Genomic DNA, 19820 nt, shown 5'->3' on the forward strand with positions numbered 1-19820 from the left:
TGTAAGCACTTCTTAACCTTGCAGTGGGAAAATGCACTTTTATCAGCAGAGAAGCATAGGGCTGATAAGTTCTGTTCTTGGAGATTGGGTTTGTTGTGGCTCTGCTGTGATTGTGGTTTCAGAACTAGTCAGGAACTCTTCATCCTGATCCAGGTCTGTTCCTGGCAGGATTTTGCACCCAGGGTGTGCTGTGAGCTCTGCCCCTTTTGAAACCCTGAGGGGATGGTGCTGAGTGGGGGTCTGTGCCTGCTGCACTTTGGGTGTGTGTTTTATGTTGTCCTGGGAGCTCTGGGGTCACTCTGGAGCTCTGGCAGATGGGGTTTGCTGTTCTGCAGTAATCAAATCCAGCAGCACCTTGGGCCAGTGCAGCTGGCTCCAGCCCCAGGCTGACGGATGTGTCCAGCCCCAGCAGGGGAGGTCAGCTGCAGTTTAAACTGGGAGGCTCAGCAGCCCTGGCTGCAGCAGGGTCTGGGGAGGTTGTCTTTGTGTCCAGGACTGAGCAGAGCTGCAGCATCAGGGGTGGTGACAGGAAGGGGAGTCCCTGGGAAGCACCACTTCACAGGATTAAACATAGATTTTTGTTGGAAAGGACTTTAAAGCTCATCTTTTTCCACCCCCTGCCATGGGCAGGGACACCTTGCACTGTCCCAGGCTGCTCCAAGCCCTGTCCAACCTGGCCTTGGGCACTTCCAGGGATGGGACAGCCACAGCTTCCCTGGGCTGTGCCAGGGCCTGCCCACCCTCCCAGGGAAGAGTTTACTCTGTAATCACAGCCTTGACAAAATGCTTTCACTTCAGTCTAAGTTAAAGGGCACATTTCTGGGCTTTAAGGTAAGGTTTATCCTTTGTGTGAGGAGAGGAGATACTGGGTGGTCTTGCTCAGCTGAGCTTAAAATGTATTTCTTGTCACATAAACCTTCAGGTGCATCTTCTCCAGAAAGTGGCAATAAAATGGGAGTGGTGGCTGTGTCCGTTTTCAACAGCAGCACAAAATATAGTCTGAGAAGGAAAAAACAATCAAGTCTTAAGGCTTGAAACCAGGCTTTGAGAGTGCTGCTGGGGCAGTTAAAGAGCAGGGGGTGTTTGGCTGCCTGTGGAGCATCCCAGGTGGTTTTCCAGCCAGGAATACTGATACTTGGGGGGTAGTTACAGGCTCAGCAGAGCCATTCTTCAGCAGCTTTTGTGGAGATAGATAGGCTGTAATTAACAGCCCATGCAAGCAGCCTGCTTGGGAAAGAAAAAAAAAAGCACGTCCTGGAAAGTCTTAATTTTTAACCATTGACTCACAGAGTAATAAAAGGGAGGGAAGTATTGGGTTTTTGGCTTTCTGCACATTAAGATAACTTCAGTCTCCCAGGGAAACCTTATCTGCTGGTGGAGGAGGGGATTTCTCCACAAGCTTCCCAGGCTGTACATGTGCAGGACTGTCAGCTGGGGACTGGGAAGCTTAAAATCATCTCAGTGTGGCTGCATGCACGAAGCATATTTTGGATTTAGTTCCAGAGCACTCTTTAAATTAAGGATATTTTTCACGTTAAGAGTGTTCAGGAAGAAATTTGTGTTTTGGCAGTACTGAAATTAGGGTGACTGAAACAAGCAGAGTCTTGTGCTTTGTGGAGTACTTGGGGCTCAGGGTTGCAAACGCTGTCCTGGAGGTTTGGCTGCTCTCCCTGAAATCTCAGGTTTGGTTTCATGCCCACAGACATGCAGAAACTCACCTGAGGCTTCATTGCACCCTTGGATCTCACTGATGCTCCTTTGGGTTAAGAGAGCTGAAGGTGATGAGAGGCAGCAGGACAAATTCAATTTCTGACTTGTTCTTGACTTCTCAGTGAGCAGCAGCCCTGAATATTCTTGCTATAACCTCCAGACAGACATTAAAGAAACATATTTCGATTTATGCCCTTCTCAGAGTTACAGATAAGATCTAAATGGCACCATTTAGCTACTAGAGCCAGGATTTAAGTTGTGTTAATTCCAGCTGTTGGGCCAAAAACTCTACAAGTGCTAGGATAATGTAAATATTTAATAGACTATTGCCATTAAAAAGATTAACAGCTCTTCAGAGGGGTGGAGCTGGGTCGCAGTTCTCTGGTTTCCATCAAGTCAATGAATTTTAGTGCAGATCTCCCTGGAAAGCTGATCCAAGCATCTCGGGCATACTCCATGGAGTGCAGGTTATTTGTGCTGCTGCAGTTCCCCCATCACAGCTTTGCTTTTGGGTAAATCTAGGCCAGCCCCAAACGAGGACAATTCAGCCAAATTAATCTTTTTTAGGTTTTTCCCTGTGAAAATATGCTGAAAAGTAAAGCAGCATTGAGAGAACAGAAAGCTGCTGCAGCAAGAATTATCCCACTGATTCTTGGTATTCCTTGATTTCTAGGAAGATGATGAGAAGATAATTCATGAGATTCAGAAGGAGGCAGAAGAGGAGCAAAGGAAGAAGAATGGGGGTAAGTCACTGTTGGGATCAGACTGAGGATGGATGATGGGATGATTCCCAGGCACTGATGGGACTCTGGACCTGCACTGGGCTCTGTTCCTCCTGGGAGCTGCTCTGTTTTTAAAGTGCTGCTGCCTGCAGACTTTTGCTGGGATTGTGAGCAAGATTTGTGTCCAGCTCTCGTGATGTTGTGGATGTCTCTGCTTGGCAAAGTAGCTGAGGGGCAGCAAAACCTCTGAGCTGTGGTGTTGGGGGCACAGAGGGTGTTGGGGGGCACAGAGGGTGTTGGGGGGCACATCCCACAGCAGGCAACGAGCTGGGGTGTTGGGGGGCACAGAGGGTGTTGGGAAGCAGAGGGGCTGCCCCACATCCCACAGCAGGCAATGTTCCCCCTTTGTGGGGTGGAGCTCCGGGAGCAAGGGGCCAGCAGTGGTGCTGTGGGAGGTGCAGGCTCTGGGGGTGCTGGTGGCAGTGTCAGCCCCTGGCTGAGCCCAGCTCTGTGGGGTGACTGCCCTTGGCTCTCTCCCCGTGCAGAGAACAGCTTCAAGCGCATCGGGCCTCCCGTGGAGAAACCCGTGGAGAAAATCCAGAGGATCGAGGTCATCCCCAGGCCGGTGCCCCAGAACTTCCACCAGCCCCGGATGCCCCCGTACCCCTTCGTGCACCCCCCGTTCCCCCTGCCCCCCGTGCGCCCCATGTACAACAACATCCCCCTCAACATCGGCCCCATCCCCGCTCCCTACGTGCCCCCCCTGCCCAACATGAGGGTGAACTTTGACTTTCCCCAGATCAACGTGCAGCTGGAGCACAACCTGCCTATGCACTTTGGCCCCCAGCCCCGGCACCGCTTCTGACCTGGCACCACCACAGGGCAAAGCCACCCCCTGATGTCACCCCCGGCCCGCTCCAGCCTCTCTGGGGTCCAGCCAGGGGATCTGTGTCCCTGTGCTGCACCCTCTCCAGGGCTTCTCCAAACCTTTGCAACCCAACATTTCAACCTGTGCTGCAACAGGGTTTGGTGCTACGTTTCCCGGGGGTGGAGTTCCCCTCTGAGCTGGGCATCCAGATGTTTTGTTTTGACAAGGCCTGTTCAGGCAGCTGTTGGGAGGAAAAGTGAGACTTTGTAGGACACAGGGATACAGCTGTTCCTTGGGGAATTTCCAAAAATCCTGCCTTCCTGCTGGCCAGAGCAGCATAGTGAGTCTTGGAGGAAGGGAGGAGACACTTGGCATCCGAGTAAGCACAAGGCCTTCAGGAGTGAGGTGACAGGAGGCAGCTGCCCCAGCCTCCTGCCTCTGGTGAGGCTCAGGGCTGGGTTCTTGTGTTCTCCAGCATCCCTGTATCCTGCTGGCACCTCCCAGCAGAAATGAATTGTTCAAAAGCAAGTCAATGTAGCATTTCCAGTGTTCCTCACTCTCCAAGCAGAGCGAGGGGCTGCAGCAGCTGTCCCACTGCTCAGGTCTTGGTAGGAAGCCCACAGCCATGTTCTGTTTGAGGGTGTTAGGAAGTGGCAGGAGTACCCAAATCTTTGGCTGGGCTGAACTTGCCCCCTTTGAAGGGCTCAGTTTTCCCCCCCAAAGGTGTGTGCCCCTCAGCTTCTGAAACGTGGCCTTTGCTTTGCTGTTCTCATCTGGCATCCCAAACCTCCCCCAGCTTCTGGCAGCAGTGCTCAGGCAGCTGTGGAACCACCTGGAGCCAAAGCTGTGCCCTTTATTACAAAAACTGCCTGGGAGACACCCAGAGAGACGTGTAGGCAGTGATGTGTCCTGTGGTAGGAAAATTGGGAGTGTTCCCTGTAGCTGCCCTGAGTTGGGAGCCCCTGTGCCCAAACCCTCACAACACAATGGGCAGCTGGAGCCTCATGCTGCAGGAAGCTGGCTGCTTCCACAGCACCAAATAACTCATGAAAATGTGTGTGTCAGCTTAATTGGCTTTGGAAAAGTGTGTTAAAAGTTAAAACCTGAGTATTGCTGGGCTTAGAAAGTGAGGGAAAAGCAAAACTTCTTGTGAGAAGTGGGGGGTGCAGTGCTGGGCTGTGGGAGGAGGGTGGCACAAAGCCCTTTCTCCACATCCCTTGGCTGTGCTGTCTGGTACAGGCCCCATCTAGAAAAGCAAATGGTTGGAGTGGAAAAAACCCTCTTCCCAGGAATGTTGGGCTGGCTTTTAGCAGCCCATTTGTGCTGTTGTTCTCCAAACGTTTTGTTCTGGCCTTCATCCTGTTCTGTCCTGCTGGGAACTCTCTGGGTGCATTTCCCCTCCTGTCATTCCCCCCTGTATTTCAGCATCCAGGTGTTTTGTGGGTTTCTTTGTTTTTTCAGGTAAAATTCCCTGTCTCCACCTCACAGCTTCTGCCAAAGCCCCACGTGCAGCAGCCGGGACCCCGGAGCCCCTCGGGTGTGCAGGGGCACGGGGTGTCAGTGGGATGCTCCTGGGCAGGGGCCTGGGGCAGCATTTGGGGACTGTTCTCCCCAGGAAGGTCTCCCAGACTGGAGGACTCCCCTGCCTTTTGGGGCTGAGTGGTTTTCCCGTTGCCTGTGGATCAAACATTCCCCGTGGAGCTCTCTGGCTCCTCCGTGCCGTGGCCTCTCTAGCATTAACAACCACCTGCTGTTCCCTTGCTGCTGGAATTTTCTATTTGGAATTGGTTTATTCCTGGCAGGGGTGTGGGGGCTGCAGGAGCTCTGTCACTTGCTGCTCAGCTGGGCTTTGACCAGGTTTAAATCCTGCCTTGCACTGACTGATTCCTGCAGCAGCCAGGAGCAGGACTCCTGTTGGACTTGGGGAGGGAGAGCTCTGTCACAGCAGCTGCTGAGAAAACAAACCCAGGTCAGGAGAAGCACTGGTGGCTTTCCTCATGGAAAGGGAATCCTGTTTGTTCAGTAGCTGAGGTTTTATGGGCTCAAGGGCTGGTTTGGATGAGCCCTCCAGGCTCTCCAAGGCATTTGCCTTTCCTGGTGGGTGCAGGAAGGATCAGGCAGTGGCCCAAACTAACAAGGAGATAGGATGGTCATCCAGCAACAAATGGTGGTCCAGTCCCACCTTTTGGTGCTTGTGCAGGGATGTGTGGGCATGGAGACCTGAGCCTTGGCAGAGGGAAGTGTGGATGTGGAGCAGAGGGGCTGGGGAAGTCTCAGCAGAGGTGGCACAGGGAGGTTGGTGGCTGTGACCCATCAGGTCACTGCTGCCCTGGCACAGCTGTTGTGGTCCTGGAGGATGCAGAGGGCAGGGAGGGTTCCCTGGGTCCCCTGCCAAAGCCAAGGGCTTCTTTGTGTCCAGGGGAGGATAAATCAGTGCCTGGTGTGTGATGTGCAGCTACACCATGGCCAGCACACCCAGCGCTGCCCCTCTCCCCAAGGAAACACCCACTGCACCAAAAACTTGCAGCCCAAGCACGTGGCTGCTTCTCCCCTCTAACCCAGGAGATCTCCAGTTGTTTCTGAATCTCTGTTCATTTATTTAAAAAAAAAAGGAGTGAAAAAGCCCAAAACTTACTGAGCCACCAAATCCAGCCTTGACCTGGTTTCCAACTCCTGCATTCCACTTTCCCTCCTGTCCCACAGTCTTTGGAACCACTTGTTTCAAGGTTTTGAAGGTAACAAGGAGGTTGCTGTGCCCAGGCTGATCCCATAACAGGTACTTCTTACAGCTAATTGCAGTGTCCCATTTACTTGCCTTAAAGGTGGAGAGAGAAACTTAGTATTTGCACTTAGCAAAACGTTGTATTAAAAGAAAAAAAGACCTGTAAAGATGTGCATGTTCTGCAACTTTGTATAACAATAGCTGAAAATAAATAGGTGGTTTATTAAAAAAAAAAAGAGAAAACCAAAAAATATTTTTCTTTACATTCTGGTAGTAAACAGTTCTAATATTCTGTGTGTAAAAAGTTCCTGTATTATATTGTAATTTGAATTTTTGTAAATAAATTTGTGCACTCTGGCTTTTCACCTGTGTGCTTTTCTTACAGCCATGACCTTGTCCTCCCATCTTGCCTGTGCTGGGCCAATGCCAGGGAGTGGGGCCAGATCCCAGCCTGTGCCAGTGGAAACTCCCCAGGTCTCAAGGCAAAACCCCAACTGACCCTCCTGGAACAGCTTAACCTGTTCCATGTGCTCCCCAAGGAAAAACTGGATGGGACAGAAAATGGTTTCCAGTCCCTCCTTTAAATGGAAACCAGGATGGGGGGAAGGCTGAGGGGGTTTCCCCTCTTGCTGGAGTGGTGATGGTAAATGCAGAATCCAGCCTTGAGGGGAAGAAAGGAAATGTGTGCTGGCAGCAGGGGAGGGGAAGGGGGAGAGTCCTTCCTGCAGCTGCAGAGCCCCTGCCCGGGGTGGGCACCCCTGGCAGAGCTGCCTGCTCCCCTAGCTGGCTGTCACAGCCTGCTGTCACAGCCAGCTCTGTGCACACTCAGATGTCACAGGCTGAGTGTGGCCATCAGAGCTGCTCAGCATTTCCTGCACTGCCCTGATTTCTCCCTGTTTGTGGCCAGGACTGCACATCCTTCCTTCCTTCCTTTGGCCCTTGCAGGGCTCACCCCCCAGCCTGATGGTGAAAAAAAAAAGGCAGTGCCATCCCCCTGTCCCCCTGGGATGTGTGCCTGGGCAGCCCCCCATCCCAAACTTTGCTTTTTCCAAGCAGCTTTACATTTTGCAAGGCACACAGGAGCCCGTGGGGGCCCAGCCAGGCTGTGGTGGTGACGGGCAGGGCAGCTCTGGCTGCTCTCCCTGCAGGTGCTGGAGGTGCTGCTGGTTGTTTCAGAGCTGCTTTCAGCTGTCTTGGGAGGCCTGGGGGCACATCCTGGCTCCTTGGGCAGGACATGGGTTGGGCTGGGCTCCTTTCCCTCTTTAGTCCTTGCCCTTTTCCACATCCCTGAGTAAAGGAGGCTGATTGCTGACCCCCACCCAACCACGCACCCAATCCCCCCACCCCACTGCTCTTCCCTCCCACCTGGGCCATCCCATGGAGGTGAAACTCCTGACTCAAGAGAAAAAGCTCTGTGGGGGCACAGCTCTGCTCCTGGTTTGCAGATGAGGCGGTCCTGGCCCATCCATGGGTCACCCATCCCCAGATGTCCCTGGGCTCAGTGGCTTCAGGCTGCTCTGAGCATCTCCGGCTGATTTTGGCTTTGCACCTCTTTGGAGCCCCTTAGCCACCATTCCCTCCCCACCATCTCCTCCAGAACTCTCTAGAACCAGCTCAGCTTCAGTCAGACAAGAGCTCCACACCCCAAATCCACATGCTCAGGCTCTTGCCAGCCCCAACAGACCACACACCAGCTTGAATCCGAATGCAGGTTTTATTTTTTAATTCATCTTTCTCCATTTGAAGCTATTTTTTTTTAAGTTATACAAATGGCACTTACAAAAAAATAATAATAATAAAAAAAAACCAAACAAACCCAAAACTTAAATTTTCAGAGTGAGATGTTTTCAGAGAGTCACGACACCCAGTAAAGAGGAAACAGGAGAGATGTTTGACCTAGTGTCACACGGGGGAAGCCGGAGCAGGAACGACGCGGGTGGGAGCGTGACGGGGACGGGGTGACACGGGGAGGGGGTGAAGGCCAGTGAGTGTGTGTCGAGTCACAGGGGCACACAGGGCTTCGAGACACTCGGTCCTTGAGGGGTCCTGGGGGCCGCGTGGTGCCGGGGGGCGCGGGCAGCCCCGGGGTGTGAGCAGAGCCGAGGTAGAGCCCCCAGCCGGGATCCCCTGCAGCCACAAGGGACCCCGGGCCAGCGTTGTCCCCCTGCCTGGGGACAGCCACTCGCTCTCCCAGCTGAATTTAGCACCAAGCTCCTGTGGAGGGGAGTCCCTCCTCATGGCTTTAAGGCTGACGAGCCCCTGCCTGGCCCCCGGCAGGAGGGACCGGCCCTGGTTTGGCACGGCAGCGATGCCGAGAGCACCCTTGGTGTGGGGTGGGACCAGCACTCCCCCTCTCCAGAGGGGGCCCACGCGGGAAAAGGCTCCTTGGTGTGTTTGTAGGGAGCAGATAGCGGCCCTGGGAAGGCCCCAAAGGATAAAGTGCCTTTCAACACCCTAAGGAACACGCAGCATCACCCTTACAGACAGCGTTAAACTCTAATGCAGACCTAGTACAGACAACAGCTGGTCACACAGTGCCATGGAGAGCATATATAAATAGAGACTAACAAAAATACTGTTTTGGTCTTTTTTTTTTCTTTTTTCCTTTCCAGTAGGGTTGAGATTCATGAGAGCCCAGCCCAGGTGCCCTGGGGTGGTGGGACCAGGAGCTGCCCCCTCGATGCTTCCTAATTCAGCATTAAGTGTTCAGTGATTCACTTCACTGTTCCAGTATTTTATGAGAGAGAAAAAAACAACATCAAAGGTACTGAGCAAATATCACTGTGCAAAGTTTGCTAAGGAACTTTTCTATTCTGTAAACCAAAATCTGCAGTCTATGCTTCCAGCCACTGCCCCGGGGAGATCACGTTGGCCAGCCCGGCTCCTGCCAGGACCAAAGCCCACTGGAGATGGGCTGGATGAAGCCCCACCCTGGCACGGGCTGGCTCTGGTCCCCCACCCCTCCTCTCCAGGCACAGCAGCAGGTCCAGCCTCGGGGCAGGCTGGACCCACCATCAGGGTCTGGGATGCTCCTCCAGAGCCAGAAGCACAAGGAGGGGTGGAGGGACAGGAGGAGCACGGGGCTCCATGAGATGAAAGGCTGAGGCTTTCCAGACAGGATCACCCTAAAGAATCATTTCCAGGTGTTTGGGGAGGGGCAGCTTGCTGGCCCTTCCACAGGGATGTGCTGGCACACGCCAGCCCCATCCCCAGGGATGCTGTGATATGTAAGGTCACCTCTTACAGCTCAGCTGGGGATGAACCTGCCCCACAACCCAGGAGGGGAGAGAAGCTGCTGGGACCAGGCAGCTGAGGCAGCTGAGCCCAGCAGCATCGCCCCACCCCTGACTGGAACAGGGCAGGACAGGATGGATGCTCCAGGGGACACTGGCAGCACAGTCTGAGGCTGTGCCAGTGCTGATATGGCAGAAGCGAGCACAGAGGTGATCTTATTCCCTTTCTTTAATTGAGGAGAGGAAAATCAACTACCTAAGGTGATGCTCAGGGCCAGGAGGGGGATACGGCCATTTCCAAGCCCAGCAAACCTGGAGGGAGGCAAGGATGGGGGGATAGAGACAGACCCCTCTACAAAGCTATAGGCAGGCAGCCCCACCACTTTTCCAGTTCTTACAGGGATTTACGGAGACCCACCTCCCACATAACTCACCAACTCTATGGCAGGAGGGAAGGGCAAGCCAGTCTGAAAATCCTGTTACAGAGAGGAGAAACAGAACCCAAAGGAAAAGAGGACAGGAAGGGAAAGAGAAGTTGGCAACAGGAGGTACCCTAAAGTGCATTAATATTCCCAGAGGGTGGAGGCGTCGATGGTGTCGGCCGATGCCTTGAGCACCCCGGCGTGGTCGCCCTTCAGGTATTTGCCATTGATTTTGATGGCCACTTTGTTATAGTCGCAGAACTCAAAAAAGAAGTCCACGGGGGTGTCGCTGCTGCTGGTGACGGACGACTCGCTCCCCACCATCCAGTACTTGCCAGTGGTATCTGCACGAGAGGGGACGCAGTGGCCTCGTGAGCCACCACGGGGACCCCAAAGGCCACCCCTCCCCAGCCCACAGCCCCCCTGGGGACTCACCCTTGATGTTGTAGGCGCCGTCGTTGAACTCCAGCTGGAAGACGTCGTAGGAGGAGCGGTTGGAGTCCAGGGTGCCGGTGACCTTGCGGCAGCCGATGAAGCCGTGCTCGCCGCGCAGCACGATGATGGGCCTGTTGATCAGCTTCATCACAAAGTGCTCCGTCTCGCCTGCGCCGAGGGGACAGGGGCTGTGAGAGCAGCCAGGGGGGCACACGGCCAGACCCCAAGGCTGGCAGGGAGCGGTGAGGAGCAAGGGCTGTGCCCTCACCCATTTCTCACCCACTCCATCTCCCAGCTCCTCGAACAGCCGCTAAGAGAACTTATTGCCTGGGCATCACTTGGAAGAAGAGCCTGGCTCTGGGGGGACTTTTTCCATCCCCTGCTGCCCTGGTGTGGAGTCCCCAAGGGTCCCTTACCTGCTGTCTCCATGGAGGCTGCCAGCTGCCCGTTCTTCTTTGCTGTCACGTACTTGCCGTTGGCAGCTTTCAGGGTGATGCGTTTGTCGCACCACTCGATGTCGAAGTAGCAGCTCGCGTTCCTGGGGGCAGAGAGGACACTCAGGGGGGTGTGATGCAGGGGCACCCTGCCACCGCCACCCTGCTGGCTTGGAAAGGGCCGTGGCTGGGTCAGGAGAGCCGGGTTCGATCTGTTGTTGCAGGATGAGCTGTGTTGTGGTGGCCGTCCCGCTGGGAAGCCCTGGGCCCGGGGGCAGGAGGCAGGCAGGCAGCCAAAGGCACTTCTGGGCTTTCCGCCTGACTCTCAGGGTTGAACTGCAGGGCAAACATTTCGACAGCCCCAGCCGGCCAGGGAGGATTATACGGCCCCAGGGACTTCCAGAGCATCGTGGGCGGCAAGCCCCGACCCATCCCTGGCTTTGCCAAAATGCACTGCCTCTGCTGGGAAGTGTTTGGGATGAGCACCCGAGCTGGAAAATCCCCCTTGAATTCCCCTGGGAGGTGCAGAGGGTGCTCTGAAGCCCGGCACCACTCACTTTGTGGAGGCTGTGGACTGGATGCCCCCGTTGGAGGTGAGGGTCCAGTACTTCCCGGTGTAGGTGCGGAAGGCGCATTTCTTGGTGTCCTTGTTGATCTCCAGCTGGTAGGTCTCCTGGTCACCCTCCTCGTCCTGGTTGGCTGAAAGGTCCATCCCTGCAGACCAGAGACAGGCGGATTTGGGGGGTGGGACCACAACCCCCTCCAGCAGGTCCAGCCCAGGAAACCCAGCTGAGAGGGGCTCCTGCATCCTGGGTGAGCTTTGGTGGCTCCCAAATCCCTCACTCGGACCTCCCCTCTGGCATTTGGGGTTCAAATCCAGGTTCTCATTTGGTTATTTGGTGTTAAGGTCTTAAACAAGGGGTGGGCAGCTGTGAGCTTCCACTCCTGACCCAGCAGCTCCATGGCAGTGAAGCAAAGACCAACATAGATGTTTTATAAGGAAAAGGGCTGCAGTTTTTCCCAAAGGTGACAGCCAGGTTTCTCAGCCCATTAGCACAGGCCACTGCAGCACCCATGAATCCCAGCTCGTGGCATGTTTAAGGACCATGACAACATTTTTCATCCACAACTGTCACATCCCACTGGGGCACTGAGGTGTGCAGGGACAGGAGGCTCAGGAAAGCCCCAGGGTAGCAGCAGTCTGTCCCCAGCTCTGCAGCCAGGATGGCCCATCCCTGTGCCCAAGGGGCCACAGACAGCATTTCCAAGCAGAGGTGGATGCAGCTGCTCCTGGGGCACCAGCCACAGCCCTGGGCCACTGCCAGCCACGTGTGCATCCTCTGAGCCTGAGCAAACCTGCTTAGTCAGGGCTAGTGGGGCCAAAACTGCTCCAGAGCTCTCCAGCTTGGTGGATTTCAGCCTAAAATCACTTTGGGGATGCAAGCCACAAGCTGTAGGCAAAGCAAATGGCTGAGCTCTGTGCTGGGCTTGGGAGGAGCTGGGGTGCAGAGCTCAGCCCCACTCAGTGAAATGGGAGTTTAGAGGAGCTGGATGAATTTTCCAGAGCCAAACACACCTGCATCCCTCCCTGCTGCACAGAGGGATGCAAAGGGTTCGAGTGCACATTCTGTCTAGTTCTGGGCCTCTCACTAAACTTGACATGGAGGTGCTGGAGCATGTCCAGAGAAGGGGAATGGAGCTGGGGAAGGGTCTGCAGCACAATGTCCTGAGGAGCAGCTGAGGGGGCTGGGGGCTAGCCACGAGTTCAGCCCCTCACACCTCCACCATGCATCCCATTTTCTGGGCTGCTGGGATTTCTAGTGCTGTGCACAGTCCCTGGAAGGGCTCCAGGGGCTGCAGTCTTGGTGGCCCCACTGCTCTGGGAAGCCACCAGGAGATGCCAGCAGCTGCACCCAGCTGTCCTGCAGGCACAGCTCCCTGGGGCTCCACATCACCTGTCCCTGTCTCCAATCAGGCCCCATCCCAACGCCCAGAAGCAGCCTCTGCTTTGCAAATCCATCACCCACCTTTCCCAAAGGGATCAGGCTCTGCTCCCCAAGGGATCGGGTTTTGTTCCCAAAGGGATCAGGCTTTGAAGGCTCCACTTTCTTGGCCATAATCTCATCTCCCAGATCCCAACTGGCCTACAGCTTCCACCTGCTCACAGCTTCCCCCTCTCACCAGGCACCCTCCAGCACCGTTGGCAGCTCCCATCCCTGGCAGTGCTCAGTGTCAGGGTGGCAGCAGCCCAGTCTGGTGGAAGGTGTCCCTGCCCATGGTCCCTCCCAACCATTCTGATTCCGTGACTCTCCTGACAGACACGCAGCCGCCCTGGTGTTCCCCAGGGTATTTGGGCAAGGCAGGGGGCAGTGGGAGCTGGTGGCCACCAGCCCAGCCCCACTGGCCACATCCCTGGCTCCCAGAGCCATCCCACAGCCGCCTCCTCCCAGCCCTGCCGGGGGCTGAGCCCGCGGTTCTGGGAACATTTGGTTTTGATTTTGCATCCCGGCGTCAGGCAGCCCCAGCCCCAATCCAGGGCTGTAAAACAGAGAGAGGGGCTCTGCAGGGGCTCACAGAGAGCTCGGGCTCTGGGGGTGACCCTGGGCGACACAGCCCACCCCTCGAGGCTGCAGCAGCCCTGGGCCCCCACACTTGTGAGGGCTGCGGGTCCCTGTGGTTTGTGGGAGTGGTGCTTCCCTCACTGACTCTTCTGGGAAGAACTCGGTGACCTGCAGGGACCAGGCTGGGCAGAGCCAGGGGATGCCACAGAGCAGGGCTGGACAGGCTGGAGGCAGCACAGGGACTGCCAGGAGCCCCCAAACACTGCTCCCTCTGCCCAGAGCCCCCCTGGAGCACAGGGCACACACCAGCCCCCACCTCCCTGCCAGCCCATTTTCCACACTCCTTGCACGGAGCTTTGGGAGCTTTGGCTTTCCCCGTGCCTGGAAGGAGCTGGCAGCAGGAGGGTCTCCCACAGCCCCCTCCCCAAAAGCAGCGTGGGGTTGGGTTACAGACTCAGCACAAAGGAATGCGGCTGGGGCTGGGGCAGGAGGAGGCTGCAGGGGGCTGGAACTGGGCTGGAGTGGAGATTTGGGGGGGCTGCAGGGAGCACGGGCTGTGTGTGAGGCTGCAGGGCCACGGTGGCTCCCTCAGAGATGTCCCCGTGTCCCTGTGGGGAGGACAGGCTGTCCCCACAGCCACCCCCCTGCTGTGGCAGCCCAGGGCTGCTCCCACTGCAATCACGGATTAATTAATGCTCCTGGTAAATTTACAGTCTGGAGCTGCTCTTCCTGACCTTGGCGAAGCTGCTAATTACAGCTGGGGGCAGGAGGGGAGCAAGCACAGAGAGGCTTTTTGGGGGGGGAGCAGGTATTCCTGCACACCCCAAAATTCCTGGTGTGGGAATCCCTCGGGCTCTGTGTGCAGCAGGGATCCTGGGGAGAATGCAGAGGTGACAAGGCTGAGGCATGTTGTCACCCCAGGGCTGAGTCCCTGGGCTTGGGCTGCTCAGAGAGCAGGAAAGGGCTCCCCAAATTCTTGGCTGCTCAGGTCTCCAGGCTCGTGGGTTTGCAGGATTGATGCTGGAGCCCTTGCTGCTCTCCAGCCAGGACTGGGGTGCAGCAGGAGCCCTGAGGGTGCAGCAGGGGCCCCGTGGCCATCCCAGAGCAGGCACACAGCTCCCTGTAGCTCCTGCAGAGCTGGGATTCTCCCTCTGGAGAAGCAGAGTTTGTTGTAGCTCTGTTGGCCTCCACACCATGGGGGCTGCAGACCCAGCGTGGGGACATTCAGGGCAGGGAAAGAAGTTTCCCTCACACTCAGCTCACCCAGAATGTCTCCTGTGAGCCTGCTGGGATGCTGCATGGGGAGGAGCACCTTTCCCATCGCCCAACTCTCCTTTCAAAAACCCCAGGGTCATCCTGAAAACGCCCAGCCCAGGCTGCCTGGATGGCTCCACAATCCAGGGCCAGCAGCCTGCAGAGCCCCCAGCGCAGGATTTCAGGGTGGCACTGGGATGCTGTGCCCAGCACAGGTCGGGTCTGGGCTCCCTGTGGGCTCTGGCACCTCCACCTCAGGCACTGCTGCTGCCCCTCCCTGCCCTCCAGCCGGGCTCACACTGCACCCCTGCAGGAACCCAAACAGGCTTTTGTCCAAGCCCAGCAGCCTGGAGCGCGGGGAAGCAGCAGCAGCTCCTCTGCTGAGGGTGCAGCTCTGCAGAGGGGTCACGGCTAGGGGTGAAACACGAATTTCCTGAAAAACCCACCCCTCCTTCCCTGTGGATTTCCTGTGGCTTTGTGGTATCCCCCAAGTGTCAACAGGCCACTTGGCATCTCCAGATGAAAATCTGCATCCGAGCCTTCGTGCCCCCTGCCCTGGAGCCGCATCTTCCTGCCGAGATGATCCGGAGGGGGGAAAACCCGGCTCGGGAGAGCTCCCGGCCCCGGGAGCACGGCACGTCCAGGCTCGCTCCCCTCCTCCCCGGATCCCGTTTCTGGAATTCCTCCCTCCCAGCCAGCCCACCCCTCTCCTCGGTGGGTGGGGGGCACAGCTCGGCCGGGCGGGGGGAGCAGAGCCCGGCTCGGCCCGGCACCCCCAGCCCACAAAGCGCCCTTTGTTGCCGCAGCCGGGCTAGAAAGGAGCCACGGAGCGGGAGGAGCCGCTCGCTGCTGGCTTGGGGGTGCAAACGGGAGATGGGAGCTCTCGGGAACCGGGAATCCTGTCCTGCTGGGGCTGGGGGCAGGACAGGGGTGCCAGGGATGCCCCCAGCACCCGGCCCGGAGCAGAGCAGGGCTGGCACCACCCGTGGTGCCAGTGTCGTGGTGCCCGGTGTGCCGGGGGTGCTGGCACCGGCCACCCCCGGGACGGGGAGGGGACGCCAGGCCAGGAGCTGACTTGGCACGGGTGGGACAGCAGCGTTCCAAAGCCGGATCCCAGCCAAGGGAACCGCAGAAGAACCCATCCCTGCTCCTCCCGTGGGGCAGAGCGGGGGCAGCCATGCCATCCCTGTGCCCTCCTTGACTCCCCACTGGAATAAGCTCCTTTTTCCCGCAGGGATGTGCCGAGCTACAGCCACTGCCGGCCCGCATCCCCCATCCCCAGCGGCCAGGGGAGCGCCTGCCAGCAGCACGGCGCTTATCAGCCCGGCGGGGAAAAAAGGGCTGTCTGAAACGGCTTCCTGCGACGGCTGCTCCTGCCGCCTCCTTGGGAACCTCCGGGACACGGCGCTTCCACAATGGGAGCGGGATGAGCCCCGGAACGCTCCCAGCCTCTCACCGCCCTCGGGAAGGATAAACCGCGTGGAAACGGCTTCTCCAGCCAAAAGGGACTGGAGCGAGGATGTGCAGCCCCGGCGCGGCCCTTCCCGTGTGTTTGGCTTGGAAAGGGGCCGGGCACAGGCCAGGGCCCGCTGTTGCTGGGGAGATTTGTTCCCCCCTTGCCGCTCCCCCATCCCTTCCGAGCCAGACAAAGCCGGAGGGGCGGCCAGCAGCATTCCCACCCGCTCCATGGGGTCCCCGCCGCCGCCGCTCCGTCCCTCGCATCTCCCCCCACATCTGGTTTCCCCATCTCGGTGACAAAGGGCTGCAGCAGCCCTGCCCCCACGGCGCTGCGGCAGCCTCCCGCCATCGCCATCCTCTCCTCCTCCTCCTCCCCACATCCCCGTGCCTGGGAAAACAATCCCCACTGCCCATCTCGGCAGATTTTATTATTAATTTTTCACGGGTTGCTTTGCAGGATTTGCCCTGGGACGGGAGCAACGCGCGGAGCTCCCCGCACGGAGCTGCCCAGGCACGGATCAGGGTTAAGCAGCAGCCTTGAAATACAACATATACACACAAAAAAAAAAAAAAAAAATTCCCCCGCTGCTCCTGCGGGCTTTGCTGCATGCTCGCACCCATCCCACACCCGGCGTGCGCCGGCCTGACCCGGCACGCCGGCGATGAGCCCCGGGCACGGCAGAGCTCACACCGGGACCCCGGGCACGGCAGAGCGGAGACCCCCGGGCCAGGGCACACACCGGGACCCCCGGGGTACCTCCAGCACGGAGCCCCGGCCGGGGGCTGCGATGCCCGGTGGGCACTCGCGGGCAGCCCCGTGCCCGGGGAGCCCAGAATGTGATCGGGTCCCCGAGGCGGGTGGCACCCCAGGCGGGTGGCACCGCGGCCCCGGCGGGGAGCGGAGGGGTGGGCACGGCGCCCTTTGTGCGGGGGGATGCAGGATGCGGGAGTTTCGGCAAAGCCCTTTATGTAACGCTGCTACCCAGCCCCCCACCCGCGGGAACTCCAGCCCCACCTTGGGCACAACCAGAGCCCCCCGAGGGGACCCGCAGCCTCCCTGCTCCGCTGGGCAAAGGGCTCGGCCGCGCTCGGGCGAGGGGGACATCGGGGGAGGCTTTGTTGGGCGAACAATGAGCCCCAAAGGAAGGAAGGCGAGGGATGCAGCCCTGCCTCCTTCACGGCGAGGGAAGGCTCCATGCACGCCCTCCCAGCCCCCCTCCCTTCCATCCCCCCGTCCCAAGGCAGGCCCCTCGCCCCCCCTGCGCCCTGCAGAGGCGATGCTGCGGGGATGGGGGTGCCGGGGGGGATGGGGAAGGGATGTGGGAGGGATGCGGGGGGATCGCGATGGGGGTTTTGGGGGAGGAACCGCGGGCAGCCATGCTGAGGGGTGCAGGGGGTGCCCGGGGGAGATGGTGCCTTCAGGGGAGGGGTGTGAGAAGGGGTTTGAGCGGGGGCAAGACGGAGGCGGTGGCACAGGGGGCACCGTGTGGGGGGGCAGCTGAGGAAGGCGGCGGATGTTGGGGGTGGGGGGCAGAGCTGCGGGGGCACACTCCGAGGTGGGATTCCGAGGTGATGCGGGGGAAGCGATGCCGGAGGGATCCAGGGGCTGCTCCCGGCAGGCGACTCCCGAGGGATGCAGGAGCGCTCCCCGAGGCTGCCGCAGCCCCGGGACAGCCGAGATGTCCCGTTCCCCCCACCCGCAGCCCCCATCCCCGCGTACCTTGCCGGGTGGAGACATTCCTGTCGTTGCCGGCTCTCAGCACGACCTGCGGGCAGCTCTGCTCCAGGGCGAAGAGCTCGTCCTTGCCCACCTTGGCGCTCTTGCCCGCCTTGAGGGTGCCGCTGGGCCCCGAGGGGGCCAGGTAGCGGCCCTCCCCGTCCCGAAAGGCCACCTTTCCGCAGCGGAATTCCAGCGTGAAGGCGGTGCCGGGCTCGGCGGCGGGCACCAGGCGGCCGTCGCTGCGGAGCAGGCGGTGGTCGCAGCTCTGCAGGCTGTAGCGCTGCTCCACGAACAGCAGGGTGATGAGCGCATCCACGCCCCAGGGCACGTCGCGGTCCACGGCCAGCTCGTCGCGCCGGGGCCCCAGGTGCGCGTAGCGCTTGCGGGCCAGGCTGTAGAGGTTGGCCTGGGGGTGCATGGCCAGGTGCACGCTCCACTTCTCGGCGGCCGAGACGGCGGGGGCGAAGCAGGACAGGCGGTCCTCGGTGCCGCCGAAGAAGCGGCGGTGGGGCTCGGACTGCAGCGACCACCGCCCGTCGCCGTGGGCCAGCACCAGGAAGCGGCAGTCGGGGCCCGGCTCCTCGCTGTCGCAGCTCACCCGCCCGTCCTTGTCGGCCGCCAGGTACCGGCCCAGGTGGCTCTTGAGCAGCACGGCGCTGGAGTCCTCCCCGTCTTGCTCCAGCGTCCAGATCTGCTTCTTCTTCATGCTGGCGGCCGAGGCGTTCACCTTGAAGCCGAACGCCTCCGCCGTCAGGTACCGGTTGCTGCAGTTGATCAGCCCGAACTGGATCTGCACCGGCTCCGCCGTCCCGTTCGCCGTCATCCTGCCCCGCCGCCGACCCACACCGAGCGACCGACAGACACCGAGCGACCGACAGACAGCGAGAGCCGCCGCGCCCGCCCCGCCGCCGCCGCCTTTATAGCGGCGGGCAGCGGCACCGCCTCCCGCCCCCCCCGCCCCCCGCCGCGACCCCCGCCAGCCCCCCGGAGGAGCAGGACACGGTCCCCGCCCCGCTCCTGATGCGGGACATCCCCGCAGGCAGGGACAGAGACCCTGCCCTGCGTGACAAAGCCCCCGTGGATCCTCCCCCGCCACCCTGTGGGATCCTGTGGGACCCCCAGCGTTTGACGGGATCGTTGAGGAGCCTCCTTGAACTGTGGGACACCATGGCAGAGCCCTCCTTGCATTTCAGAGCCCCACACAGTGCCAGTCCTCACTCCATGGCGAGACTGCTGCAGGCACAGCAAGAGCCCCCTTGAAGTGGGGGGCTCCCACAAAGTGGAAGACCCCAGGACCATTCTCTGCATTTCAGGAGCATCCATGAATTGCAAAATCCCCTCCTCCAGCACGAGTTCAGCATGGAAAGGCCTCTCCAGGAAGGGGCCCCTCGAATTGAAGGACCCCAAACACACATAGCAAGACCCCCACTGTAAAACAAGACCCCTCCTTGAATTGCAGGGTCCCACACATTGCAAGACCCCCTGAGCATTGCAGGACCCTCCCCTTGCACTGCACAACACCAACCTGAACTGCAAGTCTCTGTCCTGCACTGCAAGAATCCCTCTGATTGCACCTCCCCATCCCACTCCAAGGCATCGTGAGACCCCCCTGCACCCCTCTGTCCCCCCGGGCTGCTGGCCACGTCACAGGGCTGTGGGGCAGACGGGGAGCAGTGTGACAGATGCTGTGGCCTCCTGCCATCTCTGAGCCATCCCAGCAGCCTGTGCCAGGCACCAGAGAGGCTGCAGCACCCTGGCCCTGGGGAGCTGAACTCCCACAGCAAATCCAGAAGAAGAACAGTGCCACTCCTGCTCAGGGGAGCATTTTGGGGCCATTTCTCAGGGGGTGGGTGGGCAGTGTTGCTGTGCATGTAATGGACTGGTGGCACTTCCAGCAGGGCTGGAGATGGGAAGAATCCAGCCTGGGGAGGGTGGTCTGTGCTGCCCAAAGGTGCTGCCCACTGCACTGAGGGACAGGGACATTTCTTGTGTCTGTAATGGGGACACAAACCACTAAGCAGCAGCACAGCTGCAGGGGTTAATTGGAAGCTCAGGCACAGCCCTGCACTTCCAGGGGGAGCTGGCTGGAGGGATGTGCAGAACCAGAAAACTGGAGAAAGAGGGAAGATGGGAAGGTGGTTTTCAGCTGGACCAGGGAGCTGAACTGCCTGTCCCAGAGGAAGCAGAACAAGTGAAGAGCTGAGTGTGGGCACAAAGAATTCCCCCAGGCTCATCCAACCCAGGCAGGATGGCATCCCACCCCACCTCCCAAGGCCTTCAG

At 58.9% G+C, this 19820-nt stretch overlaps 2 protein-coding genes across 4 annotated transcripts in view; one reads left to right on the top strand and one right to left on the bottom strand.

The window, feature by feature from the left end:
• RNF216 (ring finger protein 216) overlaps positions 1 to 6385 on the top strand; it is a 76278-nt gene extending 69893 nt beyond the window's left edge. For all 3 annotated transcript variants that reach the window (XM_039732346.1, XM_039732347.1, XM_039732345.1), the window contains 2 exons: positions 2384 to 2453; positions 2978 to 6385. In XM_039732346.1, coding sequence (XP_039588280.1) covers positions 2384 to 2453; positions 2978 to 3297 — 390 coding nt within the window. In that variant the 3' untranslated portion in view covers positions 3298 to 6385. The remainder of the gene's footprint in view (positions 1 to 2383; positions 2454 to 2977) is intronic.
• A 1332-nt stretch (positions 6386 to 7717) lies between these two features.
• FSCN1 (fascin actin-bundling protein 1) lies at positions 7718 to 18460 on the bottom strand. Its single transcript, XM_039732494.1, has 5 exons — positions 17540 to 18460; positions 11104 to 11260; positions 10529 to 10650; positions 10113 to 10280; positions 7718 to 10021 (listed from the first exon to the last, which is right to left on the bottom strand). The coding sequence occupies exons 1-5, from the start codon at positions 18360 to 18362 to the stop codon at positions 9819 to 9821; spliced, it is 1473 nt and encodes a 490-aa protein (XP_039588428.1). The 5' UTR covers positions 18363 to 18460; the 3' UTR covers positions 7718 to 9818.
• Positions 18461 to 19820: the final 1360 nt, after the last annotated feature.

Source organism: Passer montanus, unplaced genomic scaffold (assembly GCF_014805655.1).
Source record: "Passer montanus isolate IOZ18808 unplaced genomic scaffold, ASM1480565v1 scaffold8, whole genome shotgun sequence".
NCBI lineage: Eukaryota > Metazoa > Chordata > Aves > Passeriformes > Passeridae > Passer > Passer montanus.

Excerpts from the sequence above, each read along its gene's own strand:
- FSCN1 (XM_039732494.1), bottom strand. The coding sequence starts at position 18,362 with ATGACGGCGAACGGGACGGCGGAGCCGGTGCAGATCCAGTTCGGGCTG. Across the intron at positions 10,651-11,103 it reads CAGTCCACAGCCTCCACAAA|GAACGCGAGCTGCTACTTCG; the intron begins GTGAGTGGTGCC and ends CTCTGCCCCCAG. Across the intron at positions 10,022-10,112 it reads CGGCGCCTACAACATCAAGG|ATACCACTGGCAAGTACTGG; the intron begins GTGAGTCCCCAG and ends CCTCTCGTGCAG.